The following is an 18,083-nucleotide window of genomic DNA, read 5'->3' on the forward strand; positions in this document are numbered from 1 at the left end:
AAGGTTCATTTTTTAAAAAGTGATTTTAACTTCCATAATATTGACTGGGACAGCCTTAGTGCTAAGGGATCAGATGGGGAAGAATTTGTTAAGTGTGTCCAGGATATGAATGAATATATATATATATATATATATATATATAATGTGAAGGGGCGACATGATAGAGGTTTACAAAGTTATGAGCGGCATGGACAGAGCGGATAGTCAGAAGCTTTTTCCCAGGGTGGAAGAGTCAGTTACTAGGGGACATAGGTTTAAGGTGAGAGGGGCAAAGTTTAGAGGGGATGTGCGAGGCAAGTTTGTTTTTTTTTTTTACACAGAGGGTGGTGAGTGCCTGGAACTTGTTGCCAGGGGAGGTGGTGGAAGCAGATACGATAGCGACGTTTAAGAGACATCTTGACAAATACATGAATAGGAAGGGAATAGAGGGATATGGGCCCCGGAAGTGCAGGTGCTGTTAGTTTAGGCAGGCATCAAGATCGGCGCAGGCTTGGAGGGCTGAATGGCCTGTTCCTGTGCTGTACTGTTCTTTGTTCTTTGATAGTTTTCTGAAGCAGTTTATGGATGGCCCTACGAGATAAGGGGCAACACTCAACCTCTTCTTAGGAAATGAGGCTGGGTAGGTGGTTGATGTGTCAGTGGGGGAGCACTTTGGGACCAGTGACCATAACTCTATTAGCTTCAAGATAGTTATGGAAAAGGATAGGACTGGTCCTCAGGTTGAAGTCCTAAATTGGGGGAAGGCTAATTTCAATGGCATCAGACAGGAACTCTCAAAAGTTGAATGGGAGAGGCTGTTTACAGGTAAAGGGGCATCTGGCAAGTGGGTGGCTTTTACAAGTGAGATAGGAAGAGTTCAGGGCCGGCTGGTTCCTGTTAGATGGAAAGGCAAGGCTGGCAAGTTTAGGGAACCTTGGTTGACGAGGGATATTGAGGGTCTGGTCAGGACAAAGGAGGCATATGTCAGGGATAGGCAGCTGGGATTAAGCGAGTCCCTCGAGGAATATAGGGGATGTAGGAGTACACTTAAGAAGGAAATTAGGAGGGCGAAAAGGGGCCATAAGATTTCCCTGGCAGATGAGATAAAGGAGAATCCTAAAAGATTCTATAAGTATCTCAAGAGTAAAAGGGTAGCTAGGGAGAGAGTAGGTCCTCTTAAGGATCAGTGTGCTAATCTATGTGTAGAGCCACGGGAAATGGGCAAGGTCTTAAATAAATATTTCTCGTCTGTATTTACCGTGGAGAAAGTCATGGAAGCTAGTGAGTTCAAGGGAGGGAACAGCGATATCCTGGAGCATATCAACATTACAAAGGAGGTGATGTTGGAGGTTTTGAAGCGCATTAAGGTGGATAAATCCCCAGGGCCTGACCAGGTGTATCCTAGGATGCAATGGGAAGCAAGGGAGGAGATTGCTGGGGCCCTGGCAGAGATTTTTGTATCATCGTTAGCCACGGGTGAGGTATTGGAAGACTGGAGGATAGCTAACGTTGTGCCTTTATTTAAGAAGGGCAGCAGGGATAAGCCAGGGAACTACAGGCCGGTGAGCCTTACATCAGTGGTGGGAAAGTTATTGGAAGGGATTCTGAGACAGGATTTATATGTATTTGGAAAGGCATGGTCTGATTAGGGAAATCATGTCCCACAAATTTGATTTGAGTTTTTTTGAGGTCACCAAGAGGATTGACGAGGGCAGGGCGGTGGACGTTGTCTCCATGGACTTTGGCAAGGTCTTTGACAAGGTCCAGCATGGTAGGTTGGTCCAGAAGGTTGGAACACATGGGATCCAGGGTGAGCTAGCCAATTGGATACAAAATTGGCTTTGTGATAGGAGGCAGAGGGTGGTAGTGGAGGGTTGTTTCTCAGATTGGAGGCTGGTGACCAGTGGTGTGCCGCAGGGATCGGTGCTGGGCCCTCTGTTGTTTGTCATATATATGAATGACTTGGATGTGAATGTAGGGAGCATGATTAGTAAGTTTGCAGATGACACCAAAATTGGTGGTATAGTGGACAGTGAAGAAGGTTGTCTAAGGTTACAACAGGATATAGATCAACTGGGAAAGTGGGCAAGGGATTGGCAAATGGAATTTAACGCAGACAAGTGTGAAGTGATGCATTTTGGGAAGTTAAACCAGGGCAGGACATATTCAGTGAATGGCAGGGCCCTGGGGAGTGTTGTTCAGCTGAGAGACCTTGGGGTGCAAGTACATAGTTCCCTGAAAGCGGTAACACAGGTAGACAGGGTGAAGGCGGCATATGACATGCTTGCCTTCATCGGCCGAGGCATTGAGTACAAGAGACGGGACATGTTACAGTTGTACATAACGTTGGTTCCGTGCACTTGGAATATTGTGTGCAGTTCTGGTCGCCGCACTACAGGAAAGATGTGATTAAGCTAGAGAGGGTGCAGAAAAGATTCACAAGGATGTTGCCTGGTTTGGAGGGCTTGAGTTACAAAGAGAGACTGGATCGGCTGGGTCTGTTTTCCCTGGAACGAAGGAGGCTGAGAGGGGACATGATAGAGGTATTTAAAATTATGAGATGCATAGATAGGGTAGATAGCCAGAGTCTGTTTCCCGTGGTTGGGGTGACTAAAACTAGAGGGCATAGATTTAAGGTGAGAGGGAGGAGGTTTAAAGGGGATCAAAGGGGTAAATTTTTCACACAAAGAATAGTGGGTATCTGGAATGAGCTGCCAGAGGAGGTGGTGGAGGCAGGAACAGTAGCAACATTTCAGAGGCATCTGGACAGGGACTTGAATGAGCAAGGCATAGAGGGATATGGAATTAATGCAGGCAGGTGGGATTAATATAGATAGGCATTATGGTCGGCATGGACGCGGTGGGTCGAAGGGCCTGTTTCTATGCTGTACGACTCTATGACTCTATAAAGTCAGTTTTTCATAATTCGTTGGAGTTAGTCCATAGTTTGTATCATCACACTTCTGGTGTGTGTGACATGACACATGGGTAACAAAAGAGGTTAACCATTAAAAGGACTGTCTTTTCCTAAGGTACATTTATATGCAGTGTAGCTTTGTAGGATATTATGAGTTTGCAAAGTCAGGATAGCAGTTGCATTATAGTTGGTTCAAATGGTTCTCTCCGTATTATAGAGTTCAAGGACTGGCAAAGGAGGTAACAAGGACAGTTAATGTGAGGGGGAAATTGGGGAATGTTCAATGGCAAAGAGGTTAACTGAAGAGTCATGCAATCAATTGGGCCCTGGCATCTCTGACTAAGGTAGTGTCGGGGCCCTCGCTCTTCTGTTCCTTGTTCACTTTCAATCAAATCTTCCTTATTAAATGAGGGGAGGTCCTCTTGCTGTTCCTCCTTCATGTGCATGTGAGCCTCGATGGATTGCAAGGCTACGTAACACATAGCACACTACAACAGTGCACGAGGCTCCCGTGTGCTGTATTGAAGCGAGCTCCTAGCCGTATCCAGACACCGAAGCCATTGCTTCAGGGACTCAAATAAGTGCTTGATGATCATCTTGGTGGTCCAATGGCTCTGCTTACCTAATTCATGTGGGCATGCTGGGGTTACAGAGGGTTATCATAAGCCATGTGTGCAGGGGGTAGCCCTTGTCCTTTGCAGCCATCCTGCAGTGTTGTGAGAAACATGGAAATAATGAGGGGATAGTTGACTGATGCAAAAGAAAGGAATTATGACAGCTGTCAGGAAATCTAGCACAGATCTGTATTATTCTGGGGTGGCATCACTAGTTAGCTGAACACAGATGGAATGAAATCTTTTCCTGTTAAGAAATGCTCTCTGCTGGTTTTCTGGTGCTCTAATGGTTACATATATGAGGGAAATGGAAGCATAGTGGTAATGTTACTGGACTAGTAATTCAGAGGCCCGGAGTAATACAAATCCCACCACGGTAGCTCTGGAAATTTAAATTCAATTAATTAATAAATCTGAAACAAAAATCTAGTCTCAGCAATGATGATCATAGTGCAAAGACTCATCTGATTCACAGATTTCCTATCTTGAAGGACATTAGTCATACTTAACTAGCCCAGCCTACACGAGACTCCTGACTACAGCAATGTGGTTGACCCTTAACTGCCCTCTGAAACGGCCTAGCAAGTCACTCAGTTGTATCAAATCGCTACAAAAAAGCCAAATAATAATAAAACCGACAGACCAGCTGGCATCAACCTCGGCACTGGAAACGACAAAAGTATACCCTGTCCAATTGAACTCCCTCCCTAACTGCACTATGGATGTCCCTAAACCACATGGACTGCAGTGGTTCAAGAAAGTGGCTCGCCACCATCTTTGCAAGTGCAAGTAGCATAGACATTATATGCTGGCCTTACAGCAACACACACATCCCATGAACGAATATAACAAACAAAGTACACAGTCAATAACCTCTTGCACTTGAGGGAAACTAAGTACTGCAACAAATCCCAAAGCCCTTTCATTCTGGCATCCATTGGTCGTGGCAATGAGGGCAACTGCTTGATGCAATTATGAATTGCAGACAGAGATGCAAAAAAATATCTCCATGAGCACCCTGGAAAGAGCCTAAGACAAAGTGGCTAAGGGTGGTGACAACTTTCACTGCCACGCACAGACACGACTCAGCAAACAATACGACTTCTTGCAGGAGACTAAAGAGATCAGTGACCGCCTCCTTGTGCACTGCCCCTCAAACAAAACCAGGAAACTCACTTCAGGCCTTCCATGCTGTGAGCTGAGTAAGGCCTTCGAGCAGCCCCCATCACATGTCGTCTCCTAACAAAAGCAACTGCTTCCTCCTGATAGGGCAGGCTACTGCTCTTCTTCACGCAACTGCTGGGACACTGCTGTGTGAAAATTGGATGCTGCATGTCGACAGTGACTGCACTTCTAAAATAGTTGTTTGGGTGTGAAACACTTTGGATGCCCTGAGAATGTGAAAGAACCTGATCGAAGGCACCAGCAGTAGGCAATAAGAGAGAGAGTGGGGGAACAGTGCAGACCTGATCAGAGACAGCAGACATGGCAGAGAATATGAGAGAGTGAGAGAGAGCGCAAAAGCGCAAGCAGGGAAAGAGGGGGCCTGATCGGAAAATTCCAAAAAAGTAAGGAGTGGTATCACAGGACACCAGGTAGGTGATTGGTTGGTGAGTTTTAAGGTTTTATTTTTCTCTAAGCTAGAGCAGCGGTTTAAACCAAGACCAAGAAACTATACAGTATTGTATTAAATTTACAGCTTAGGAAGTTAAACTAATTAAGAAAAATTTCAGAGTATGTATAACAGTAATTGTCAAGTATTAGCCCAGAACAGGTCTAGAGGTATTAAAATCAATAAGGAACAAGGTACTAATTAGATTCTAAAAGTTCCTACCATGTGGGGAACTTCAGGACACTGCATGTGTCTGGGGGGACCACATGTGAGGCAAGTGTCTCCAGCTGCTTGAGGCTGAGCTCAGGATTTCATAAATTGAGTGGCAGCTGGAGTCACTGCAGAGCATCAGGGAGGCTGAGTGTTTCCTGGATCGTATGTTTTAGGAGGTGACCACAACACAGACATACAGAACAGTAGGAAAAGGCAGATTCCTGTACTTCCTTCGGGGTATGTGCCACTCTCAAAACGGTACTCAGCATTGGAGACTGTGGGGAGTGACGACACATTGAAGGAGTGCAGTCCAGATTATGGCACCAACAGGCAAGGGACTGCACGGGAGGGAACAGCAAAGAGCAGAAATGCAGTCGTTGTAGGGGATTCCATAGTTAAGAGGACAGATAGGCATTTCTGACAGATAGGCATTTCTGTCACCATTATCCTGTGAGTCCTGCATGGTGTGTTGCCTCCCTGGTGCCAGGGTAAAAGACATCACACAGAGAGTGCAGAATATTCTGCAGCAGGAAGGGAGTGAGCCAGACGTTCTGGTATATGTTAATACCAATGACTTAGAGGGGGCAGGTACTGAGGTCCTACAGTCAGATTTTGAGGACCCGGGGAGAAAGTTAACAAGTAGGACCTCAAAGTAGTAATCTCTGGATTACTCCCAGTGCTGTGCTCTAGTAAGAGTAGAAATAGAATAGAGAGGATCAATGGGTGGCTTGAGGCAAGGCGCAGGAGGGAGGGCTTCAGATTCGTAGAGTCATACATTAGAGTAATTTGCGGCAAAGAATCTGAATCTTGGGTCATTGAGACCAGTTCTGGGGCAGAACAGCTATTCAAAAGGGATGGGTTGCACCTCAACAGGACTGGGACCAATGGCCTCGTGGCAATGTTCACTAAAGTGTGGTTGGGGAGGGTTTAAACTAAATTGGCAGGAGGATGAGCACCAACATACAGAAGTAGTAAAAGGAACAAGGTGCACAAAGTGAGAGTGTTGCAGTAGTCGAGACGGAGCAAGCTAAGAAGGACTATGAGGAATACAAAAACAGGTTTAGAATGCACGTACGTGGACGCAAAAGTGTGGTGAATAAGGCTGGTGAGCTACAAGCACAAGTACCCATGTAGGAATATGATCTAGTGCCAATAATAGAAGAGAAAGGAACAATCTAAAGTAAAATTTCTAAGTTGGAAAAGGGTTAACTTAAAAGGGATGAAAGGAGATCTAGCCAGAATAAAATGGAACCAAAAACTGACAGGAAAAATTGTAACTGAACAACAGTTGATCTTTAAGGAGGAGATGTTTCAGGTACAGGGTAGGTATATTCTAACAAGAGGAAAAGGCAAGGGAAACAAAGCCCTTCCTTGGATGAGGTAGATAAGAGAATATGATGAAACAGAAAAAAAAAGAGGGTGTATGTTGCATGTCAGGACAAATAAAATAAGTTGAGAGGGAAAGTGAAGAGGAAAATAAGACTGGTAAAGAGACTATATGAGAATAGAATGGCAGTTAACATAAAAGGGAACTCAAAAATCTTCTACCAAATAGTAAATAGTAAGCAGGTAGGAAGAGGCAGGTGGGTGCTATTAGGGACAAAGAGGGTGATATATTCTTGGAGGCACAGGGCAAGGCTAGAATGCTTGAGTACTCTGTATCGGTGTTTAATAAGGAAGAGGATACTGACAAAATATTGGTAGAAGTGAATTTATTAGAAGTAACGAATGAGGTGGAAATTGATCGGAAGGCTGTACTGGAAAGGCTGGCTGGATAAGTTGCCCGATCCGGATGGCTTGCATCCCTGGCTGCTAAAGGAAGTGGGAGTGGAGATAGTGGATATGGGGGAGATGCCAGAAAATTGGTAAGATGCAAATCATAGAATCACAGAAACATTATAGTGCAGAAGAAGCCATTCAGCCCATTGTGTCTGTTCCAGCTCTCAATGAACAATTCACTGAATGCCATACCCCCTGCCATCTCCCAGTGAACCTGCACATTCTTCCTTTTCAGATAACAGTTGAATTCCCTTTTGAATGCCCCAACCTACACACTTCTTCAAGAAAGCTGTAAGGACATTCCTAGTAACTACAGGCCAGTCAGTTTATCATTGGTGGGTAAAATATTTGAAACAATAATCGGGGAAAGAAATTTACAGGCACTTGGAGATGTTTGAGTTAATTAAGGAGAGCCAACACAGATTTGTAAAAGGCAGATCGTGCTCGACTAATCGAATTGAATTTTTTGATGGACAGAGAAAGTTGAAGGAGGATGGATGCTACCTATATGGCTTTTAAGAAAGTGTTTGACAAAGTACCATATAATAGGCTAGTTAACAAAATAGAAGCTCATGGAAAAGGAGGGTCAGTATCAGCTTGGATAAAAAGTGGCTTAAGGACAGAAAACACGAGTCATAGTAAATGGTTGTTTTTCAGACTGGAGGATAGTAGACAGTGGTGTTTCCCAAGATTCAATATAAAAAAAATGACTTGGATATTGGAATACAGTGTAAAATTCCAAAATCTGCCAAACTTGAAGGTATGGCAGGCAGTGAGGATGATACCAATCAGCTGCAACAGTACGGAGATTGGCTGTCAGAATGGGCAGACAAGTAGAAGGAATTTAATACAGAGAAATGTGAAGTGATGCATTTTGGCAGACAGTCTCGGGAGAGGCAATATAGACTTAATGTCACAGTTGTAAAAAGTGCACATCTCGGCCTCCTCCTGAAGTCCCCAGCATCACAGATGTCAGTCTTCAGACAATTCGATTCACTCTGTGTGTTATCAAGAAACGGCTAAAGGCACTGGATACTGCAAAGGCTTTGGGCCCTGACAACATTCTGGCAATAGTACTGAAGACCTCTGCTCCAGAACCTGCCATGCCCCTAGCCAAGCTGTTCCAGTACAGCTACAACACTGTCATATGACTGGGTACGCTATGCCGGCATCCACCCGGCAATGTGGAAAATTGCACAGGTATATCCTGTCCACAAAAAGCAGGACAAATCCAACCTGGTCAATTACCGCCCCATCAGTCTACTCTCAATCATCAGTAAAGTGATGGAAGATGTCATCGACAGTGCTATCAAGCGGCACTTGCTTAGCAATAACCTGCTCAGTGATGCTCAGTTTGGGTTCCACCAGGGCCACTCAGCTCCTGACCTCCTTACAGCCTTGGTTCAAACATGGACAAAACAGCTGAACTCAAGAGGTCCGGTAAGAGTGAATACCCTTGATATCAAGGCGGCATTTGACCGAGTAGGGAATAAAGGAGCCCGAGAAAACTGGAGTCAATGGGAATCAGGGGAAAATCTCTCCGCTGGTTGGAGTCGTGGTTGGAGATGGTTGTGGTTGTTGGAGGTCAATCATCTGAGCTCCAGGACATCACTGCAGGAGTTCCTCAGGGTAGAGTCCTAGGCCCAACCATCTTCAGCTGCTTCATCAATGACCTTCCTTCAATCATAAGGTCAGAAGTGGGGATGTTCGCTGATGATTGCACAATGTTTAGCACCATTTGTGATTCCTCAGATACTGAAGTAATCAGTGTAGAAATGCAGCAAGACCTGGACAATATCCAGGCTAGGGCTGTTAAGTTGCAAGAAACATTCGCGCCACACAAGTGTCAGGCAATGACTATCTCCAACAAGAGAGAATCTAACCATAACCCCTTGACATATAATGGCATTACAATAAGTGGGGAATTCAGCATCAACACCCTGGGGGTTACCATTGACCAGAAACTGAACTGGAGTAGCCATATAAATACCATGGCAACAAGCGCAGATCAGAGGCTAGGGATCTGGCTGAGAGTAACTCACCTCCTGACTCCCCAAAGCCTGTCCACCATCTATAAGACACAAGTCAGGAGTGTGATGGAATATTCTCCACTTGCCTGGATGGGTGCAGTTCCAACAACACTCAAGACGCTCAACACCATCCAGGACAAAGCAGCCCGCTTGATTGGCACCTCACCCACAAACATTCACTCCCTCCAACACCAACGCACAGTGGCAACAGCATGTACCATCTAAATGATGCACTGCAGCAATGCACCAAGGCTCCTTAGACAGCACCCTCCAAACCCGGGATCTCTACCACCTAGAAGGACAAGGGCAGCAGATGCATGGCAACACCACCATCTGCAAGTTCCCCTCCAAGTCACACACCATCCTGACTTGGAACTATATCGCCATTCCTTCACTGTCGCTGAGTCAAAATTCTGGAACTCCCTTCCAAACAGCACTGTGGGTGTACCTACCCCATATGGACTGCAGTGGTTCAAGGTCGCTCACCACACCTTCTCAAGGGCAATTAGGAATGGGCAATAAATGTTGGCTTAGCCAGCGGACGCTCACATCCCATGAACCAATAAGAAAAACAAGGATAGAGGGACGTGGAGGTTCATGTGCATTGATCTTTGAAGGTGGCAGGACATATTGGGAGTAGTTGGTAAAGCATATGGGATCTTAGGCTCCATAAATAGAGGTACGGAGTACAAAAGCAGGGAAGTTATGCAGAAACTTATAAAGCCTTGGTTAGGCCACAACTAGAGTATTGCCTCCACTTCTGGAGGCACTTTTAGATGAATGTGAGGGTCTTTGAGAGGGTGCAGAGGAGATTTACCACAGTGGTTCCAGGGATGGGGGATTTTAGCTACAAAGTTAAGTTGGAGAAGGGGGGTTGTTCTCCTTGGAGCAAAGGAGGTTGAGGGGAGATCTGACAAGAGGTGTACAAGCTTATGACAGGTTTGGATAAAGTAGACAAAGAAAGGTGTTCCCATTTGCTGATGGTACAAGGACTAGGGGACACAGATTTAAGGTTTTGGGCAAGAGATGCGGGGGTGGGTGTGGGGAAGAAGTTTTTTATGCAGTGAGTGGTAATGAACTGGAACTCGCTACCTACAAGTGTGATGGAAGAGATGATGATCAATGATTTCAAAAGGAAATTGGATGGTCATTTGAGGGACATAAACTTGTAGGGTTACAGGGATAGAGCATGGAAATGGGACTGATTGGATTGCTCTACAGAGAGCCGACATGGATTTGATTGGCTGAATGGCCTCTCCATGCCGTTGTAACCCTATGACTCTACAGGAGTGTAATTTCTTTCTCCTTTACTCTATTTTTTGCTGTAATTTGTGAAATTGCTTTGTTTGCAAATTAAATGGAAAATTCTAAGTAGCATTTAAAAAAAAAACTCATTTCTTGTTAATTTACTCCTGCAATTTAGTTTAAATAAGATACAGAACAGGACACTCAAGATATGCCGGAGGTGTATTTCCTGATTTAATCTATCAAACCCTAAAAATGTCAAAAAGAATGACTTACTTGTAACTTCCTGTAAGAAATCCAGGCAGGGTCTGCTGGTTCCAGATAGACTTACAGAGACGGCCAGAGGGGTCTGTCCCTCATAGTTCCTTGTGTTGCAATCTGCACCATAGTTATGTAACATCCGTGCACATAGCACATCGTCCTTTAATGCAGACAAGTGTAATGGGGTTTGTCCATCCTCCAAACGGCCAAGATTTGTGTCTGCCCCTCTTTGAAGAAACATTCGACAGTATGAGTGGTTGCTTTTGATCACTGCGTATCGCAGCAGGAAACCGTTTTGAATGTCGATGTTGGCATTGTGATCCAAAAGAATTTTCACACAGCTTGAGCGCTCTCTGATAATGGCCAGCTGAAGTGGTGTGGTGCCTTTATCGCTGAGTGGGTCGACTTCAGCTTTAAACTCCAACAGCAGTTTGACAAATGAGTCTCTGCCATAATGGGCAGCCACATGCAGAGGAGTCCATCCATCATTGCTTTTAGCATTAATAATATCAGGTCTGTGTTCTGATTCCAACATCAACCGTGCAATCCGTGCTCGGCCATGCATAGCTGCATAATGCAAAGCAGTGAAACCTCCAATTAAGTCTTTAACGGTGGGATCAGCTGGAAAAGATCAAAAACAATTAAAAGGAGACAATACCAGGAAATGATTTTTGAGAAAAAAAGTCTCAATACCTAATTAATTGGTAAGACTGTAAAATTATATAAACGAAAATTTTAAGAAAGGCTTTAGATCTTTCTAAGGGATAGGGAACAACTTTCCTCTCTCCCTAATGAATTCTAGGTTGCACCTTGGGAATTTTGAACTCTCGTATTCACTTTAGCCTCTGCAGCCACCTTGTCAAACAGCTGATCAATCATTAGCTGGGGCCTTACTCATCCAAAGCCTCATTTTGAAATCTCCTTCATATTGTTGCAGTTCCAAGTCCAAACTACACTCTTATATACTACCTGTGATAATAAACAAGATTTTAAAAAAGCAGTACCCCTTCATTTAATCTATACAGAGTTAACATAACCTATACAATAACTTCATCTGGTAATAAACACAAGTCTGGAGGTAGAGGAATTCATAAGTTCAGCCATAGCTCAGTGGTAGCACTCTTGCCTGAGTTAGAAGGTTGTGGGATCAATTCCCAATCTAGATCTTGATCATAAAGTCTAGACCAACAACTCAGTGCCTTATTGTGGGAGTGCTGCACATTTAGAGGTTCTGCCTTTCAGATGACATGTCAAAGCGAGACTCGGCTACCCTCTCAGTTAAACATAAAAGGTCCCATAGCAGTAGTTGAAGAGCAGCAGAGGAGCTCCTTTGGTCGATATTTAGCCTTTAACCAACACCTAAAACAGACGATCTGGTTATTTTTTCATTGCAATTTGTAGTGCCTGATGTATGTAAATTGGCTGCCTTATTTCGTACATCTATAACTATAGAAGTAAAGTCTTTGGGGCGTTGTGAGGTAGTATATTTCATTATTAAATAAAAACCTCCAAAACAAAGCTGCAGGACAGTACTTGGCCACATAATCCAGGCTCATACGGTTTATACAGGGCAGCGTGGCAATGCTGGAGCTTTCCAGTAGGATGTTAAACTGAGATCTTCCTGTTCAGTTGAATGGACAAAATCCAATAGCACTATTCAGAAAACAGCAGAGTTCTCCCTCCTGTCCTACCCAGTATTAGTCCCTCAGCCAACTCATTTTGTTTGTGGGACCTTGCTGTATGTAAATTAGCTGGCATGTTTGTCTACATAACAGATACTAATCTTCAGGAGTTATTCATTTGAAGTGGTGCACTGGGATGTGCCGAAGCTGTGACAAAATACTACATTAAGGCATATTTTGCATTTCTTTGACAGTGATCACTTGTTGGAATAGGTGCTGATTGGTGAATAAAAACCATTATTTTTAAGTTAACAGTCTAATAATAGAGGGATGCCAGGCCACCTCGGTCTCGTGGAATGCACATTCTGTGACATGTGGGAACTCCAGGACACTTCTTGTGGCCTGAACTACAACATGTACAGGAAGTGTCGTCAGCTAGAGAAGCTCGAGCTCTGGGTTTGGGAGCTTGAGCAGCAGCTGGTGTCACTGAGTACATCCACGAGGCCGAGAGCTACTTCTGGAGGTGGTCACCCTGCAGCTTAAGACTGTGCAGACAAAGACGGGATGGTGATCACCAGAGAGTAAAGGGGGCATGGGGCATAGAGGGGAGGCCTCTGTGGGGCACAGAGGGGAGGCCTCTGTGGGGCACAGGGATCCCAATCAGGAGGGGCCCCCCCAACCTGCCAGGAGGCTGCCAGGTTTAACTCGGCAGCCTTCTGTGGAGCCTAAGGTGACCAACGGCCTCTGATAAAATACCAGCAGCAGCAGGAGGAGGCCCTTAAGTGGCAGTTAATTGGCCGCTTGATTGGCCTGGGGCAGGCAGGTAATTTCTCACCACTGTTACCCCTGGTAAAATTGTAGTGGGGGTGGAAAGGCGTCAGGAATAGCAGCCCCTGCTTCCCACTCAATTGTATTACACCCCTGCCCCGCCGTCACCAGCCTGCTCCCGTTTGGGGGCGGGGGTGCGCGGAGGGGAAGACATAAAATTCCGGCCATAGTGCATCTCACTCTCCAACCAGTATACAGTTCAGACAGGCATTTCTGCGGCTGCAGATGTGATTTCAGCATAAGTTGCCTCTCTGGTACCAGGATCCAAGATGTCACTGAATGGCTGCAGAATATGCAGAGGGGCAAGGGTGAACAGCCAGATGGCATGGTCCACATTGGTACCAACGGCATAGGTAGCAAGAGGAATGAGGTACTACAGGCAGATTTTAGGGAGCTAGGAAAGATATTAATAAGCAAGACCTCAAAAGTCTTTGAATTGCTCCCACTGTCACCTGCTGGCGAGTGTAGAAATATGAGGACAGAGCAGATGAAAACACAGCCAATAGTGGAGGAGGGAGAACTTTAGATTCCTGGGACATTGGGACCAGTTCTGGGGGAGGTGGGACCTCTATGTGCTGGGTGGATTGCACCTCAACAGAGCCGGGACCAATATTCTCAAGAGCAGTTTGCTAGTCTGTTGGAGTGGGTTTAAACTAACTTGGCAGTGGGATGGGCAGCAGGATGTAGCTTTAGAAAGGAGAAACAAGGCTCACAAAGGATTGGGAGAGACACAGCACTAGAGCGACAAATAATAAGCTTTAGGTGGGCCAGACTAAGAGGGAATACAAGCAGGACTAAATTAGGTTTACAGTGCATGTGTGAAAATGTACGAAGCATGGTAAATAAGGCTGATGAAGTGCAGGCGCAAATCGCCACATGGGAATATGATGCTGCTGTAATAGTGGAGAGCTGGCTCAAAAAATGGTAGGACTGGGAAGATGCTGAATCTTTATAAAGCTCTGGTTAGGCCACAACTAGAATACTGCATCCAGTTCTAAACACACTTTAGGAAGGATGTGAGGGTCCTTGAGCAGATGCAGATGAGATTTACCAGAACGGTTCCAGGGATGAGGGACTTTAGCTACAAGGTTAGGTTGGAGAAGTTAGTGGTGTTCTTTTTGCAGCAAAGGAGATTGAAGGGAGATCTGATAGTCATGTACAAGATTATGATAGGTATAGATAAGGAGGACAAAGGATCCCATTAGCTAATGGTACAATGACTAAGGTTTTGGGCAAGAGGTGCAGGGGGGAATGTGAGGAAGAACTTTTTACACAGGGTGTGGCAATAACCTGGAACATGCTGCCTACGGGGGTGGTGGAAGGGGAGATGATGAAAGATTTCAAAAAGAAATTGGATGGGCATACGAGAGAAATAAACTTGCAGGCCTACAGGGATAAAGCAGCAGAATGGGACTGATTTGATTAATTAAGGAAAGCTAGCACAGATTTGTTAAGGGCAAAATTGTGTTTTAACTAACTTGGTTGAGTTTTTTTGATGACGTAACAGACAGTCGATGAGGGTAATGTAGTTGACATGGTGTAAATGGACTTCCAAAAGGCATTTATTGATTAAAGTGCCACATAATCAGCTTGCCAGCAAAGTTGAAGCTCCTGGAAGAAAAGGGACAATAGCAGCAGATATGAAGTTGTCTGAATGACTGGAAACAGAGAGTAGTGGTGAAAAGTTGTATACAGTAGTGCATCCAGAGGTTGATATTAAGACCACTGCTTTTCTTCATATATAATGACCTAGACTTGGGTGCACAAGGCACAATTTCAAAATTTGCAGATGACACAAAACTTGAATGCATAGTGAACTGTAAGGATAGCGATAGACTTCAAAAGGACAAACAGGCTGTGGAATGGGTGGACGTGACAGATAAAATTTAATGCAATATAATGCATTTTCATCAGCAGAATGAGGAAAGGCAATATAAACTAATGTATACAACTCTAAAATGCAAGAACAAAGACACGTGGGGGTATATATGCACAAATGGTTGAAGGCGGCAGGGCAGGTTGAGAAAGTGGTTAAAAAGGCATGTGGGATCCTGGGCTTTATAAATAGAGGCATAGAGTTCAAAGGAAGGAAGTTATGATGAATCGTCAAACACTTTTTCAGCCTCAACTGGAGTATTATGTTCAATTCTGGGCACTGCACTTTAGGAAAGATATGAAGGCTTCAGAGAGGCAGAAAATATTTACAAGAATGGCTCCAGGGATGACAGACTTCGGTTATGTGGATAGAGTGGAGAAGCTGGGATTGATAAAGGTATTTAAAATCTTGAAGGGTCCAGACAGAGTAGAGAGAAACAGTCCCCAATGGCGAAAAAGTTGAGAACCAGAGGACACATATTTAAAGTAGCTGGCAAAAAAAGCAAAGGTGACATGAGGAAATTTTTTATATATAAATACACTAAGTGGTTATGATCCACAGCCTGAAAAGGTAATGGTAGCAGACTCAATCGTGGCTTTCAAAAGGGAATTGGATAAGCAGGTACAGGGGAAACAATTGCAGGGCTATGGGGAAATGACATTATAAAAGCGTGTAAAGATTGGCTCCTGTTTTATCCTTCACCATCAGGCTTTCTGGAAAGTAACAAGTAGGAGCTGCAGCTAAAAAATTGCTCTTGCAGAGAGCCAGCACGGGCTTGATGAGTTAAATAGCCTCCTTCGATGCGATAACCATTTCATGATTCATTCTATGACTGGATCATCATCAACAGCTTGTACTTATATTGCATCTTTTACATAATAAAAAATCCGACAGCTCTTCACAACAGTATTATAAAGCTAAGCCACATAAGGTAATATTAGGGTAGATGGCCAAAAGCTTGGTATGTTTTAAACAGCATGTTAAAGAAGGGAAGAAAGGTAAAGAAGTGAAGAAATTAAGGGAGGGATTTCTTTTTTATTCACAGGATTTGGACATTACTGGCAAGGGCAGCATCTATTGCCGTCCCCAATTGCCTTTGAAACGGTGATGGTGAGCCGCCGCCTTGAATACAATTGAGTGGCTTGCCAAGCCATTTCAGAGGGCAGATAAGAATCAGATAGCTCTGGTTCTGGAGTCACATATAGGCCAGACTGGGTAAAGATGGCAAATTTCCTTCCTTGAAGGACATTAGTAAACCAGATGTGTTTTTATGGCAATCTGAAAGTTTCATGCTCACCATTACCGACACTAAATAAATACATTTGGAACAAAAAGCTAATGAATTTAAATTCCCCAATTACAGTGGTGGGATTTGAACTCAAATTCAGACCATTAGGCCTCTGCATACTATTCCAGTAGCATAACCACTATGCTACCATACCACATCTTGAGGCCTTGGTAGCTGAAGACACAGCCAACAATAGAGGAGCAATTAAAATCAGGGATGCTCAAGAGGCAAGAATCCGAGAACAGAGCATGGGACTGGAGATTACAGGGATAGGGAAGTTAAGACCATGGAAGGATTTGAAAACCAGGATGAGAATTTTAAAATTGAGGTGTTGCTTAACTGACAGTAATTGTAGGCCAGCGTGCACAGAGGTGATGAGTGAATGGGACTTGTTATGAGCAAGGACATGGGCAGCAAAGTTTTGGATGATCTCAAGTTTACAACGGATAAAATGTGGGAGAACGGCCAGAAGTGTGGTAGAGTCAAGTCTAGAGGTACTAAAGGCATGGTTTTAACAGCAGATGAGCTGAAGCATGGATGGAATCAGGTGATGTGACGGAGGTGGAAATAGGCAATCTTAGTGATGGTGCAGATATGTAGTAGGAAGCTCATTTTGGGGTCAAGGTTGTGAACAGTCTAGTCAGCCTCACAGTTGCCAGTGAGAGTGATGGAGTCAGTAGCAAGGTAACAGAATTTGTTGTGAGGACCAAAGTCAGTGGCTTCAGTTTAGTTGGGGGAAATTTCTGCTCATCTAGTACTGGATTTTGGACAAGCAGTCTGATAATTTAGCGACTATGGAGTTTAGAAAACTGGTTGTGAGGTAAAGCTAGGCGGTCAGCATACTGATGCTGTGTTTTTGAATGAGGGGCAGCAATTAGATGAGGAACAGGAGGCGGTCAAGGGTAGATCCTTAGGGGACACCAGAGATAACTATGCAAGAGTGCCAAGAGACACCATTACAGGTGACATTCTGGTTATGATTAGATAACTAAGAATGGATCCAGGCAAATACAGTTCCACCCAGCTGGATGATGGTGGAAAGGCACTGGAGAGAGGATGGCGCGGTCAATGTATCAAAGGCTGCAGACAGGTCGAGAAGGATGAGGAGGGATGGTTTACCTTTGTCAGAGTCATATCGTGATCTTGATCAGGAATGGAACCCTTGGCAAATTTGCTCACCCCATCCAGCCCATTGGCTCCTGAGCCCAATGTGTGTTACCACAATTGCTAAATAGCTGAGATTGGCTAACTCAGCACAGACCAGAAATCAAACTTAGTACCTTCTAGTCTGTGCGCTCAGTATAGTACAAGCTGTTGCATGTATCCACAGCCTTAAACATCTTTTCAAACAAATTGTAGAACAATGCCTAATTAATGTGGCTAACTGAAAACAGCACGGCTCCAGATGAGCTCATTATGCTTGTTTTTAAAGTCAGGTCTTATCTGTAAACTTCCAATGAAGTGTAGTGTAATAAAAAAGGTACAGTAGCCTAGTAGTTATGGTACTGGGCTTGCAATCTGGAGGATGTGAATTCAAATCGCACCACTACAAATTGTGAAAACGAAGTTCAATGGATCTAACAATTGGTGGGCCAGCATCAGAAAATGAACATGAAACCTCTGGACTGTCATTAAAACCCAATGGTTCACTAACATCCTTCAGGAAAAGGATCTGATCCCCCTACCCAATCTAGCCTAGCTTTGACTCCAATCGCACACTATATCATTAATCCTTAATAACCTCAGGGCAACATCTTAAGAACATCTTTATATTATACACACACGCACATTATATATATATATATATGAACTCCTTCAT

The 18,083-nt window shown here is 44.3% G+C and overlaps 1 protein-coding gene across 8 annotated transcripts in view; it reads right to left on the reverse strand.

Annotated features, from left to right (window-relative positions):
- The window catches only part of asb7 (ankyrin repeat and SOCS box containing 7), an 87,865-nt gene that overhangs the window by 19,129 nt on the left and 50,653 nt on the right, over positions 1-18,083 (reverse strand). For 7 of the 8 annotated variants that reach the window (XM_068017683.1, XM_068017677.1, XM_068017679.1 and 4 more), the window contains one exon: positions 10,666-11,271. In XM_068017683.1, coding sequence (XP_067873784.1) covers positions 10,666-11,271 — 606 coding nt within the window. Of the gene's footprint in view, positions 1-3,477; positions 3,603-10,665; positions 11,272-18,083 lie in introns of those variants that run through there. The other variant, XM_068017682.1, reaches the window with a different exon arrangement.

The sequence above is a fragment of the Heterodontus francisci genome, chromosome 38 (assembly GCF_036365525.1).
Source record: "Heterodontus francisci isolate sHetFra1 chromosome 38, sHetFra1.hap1, whole genome shotgun sequence".
Classification (NCBI taxonomy): domain Eukaryota; kingdom Metazoa; phylum Chordata; class Chondrichthyes; order Heterodontiformes; family Heterodontidae; genus Heterodontus; species Heterodontus francisci.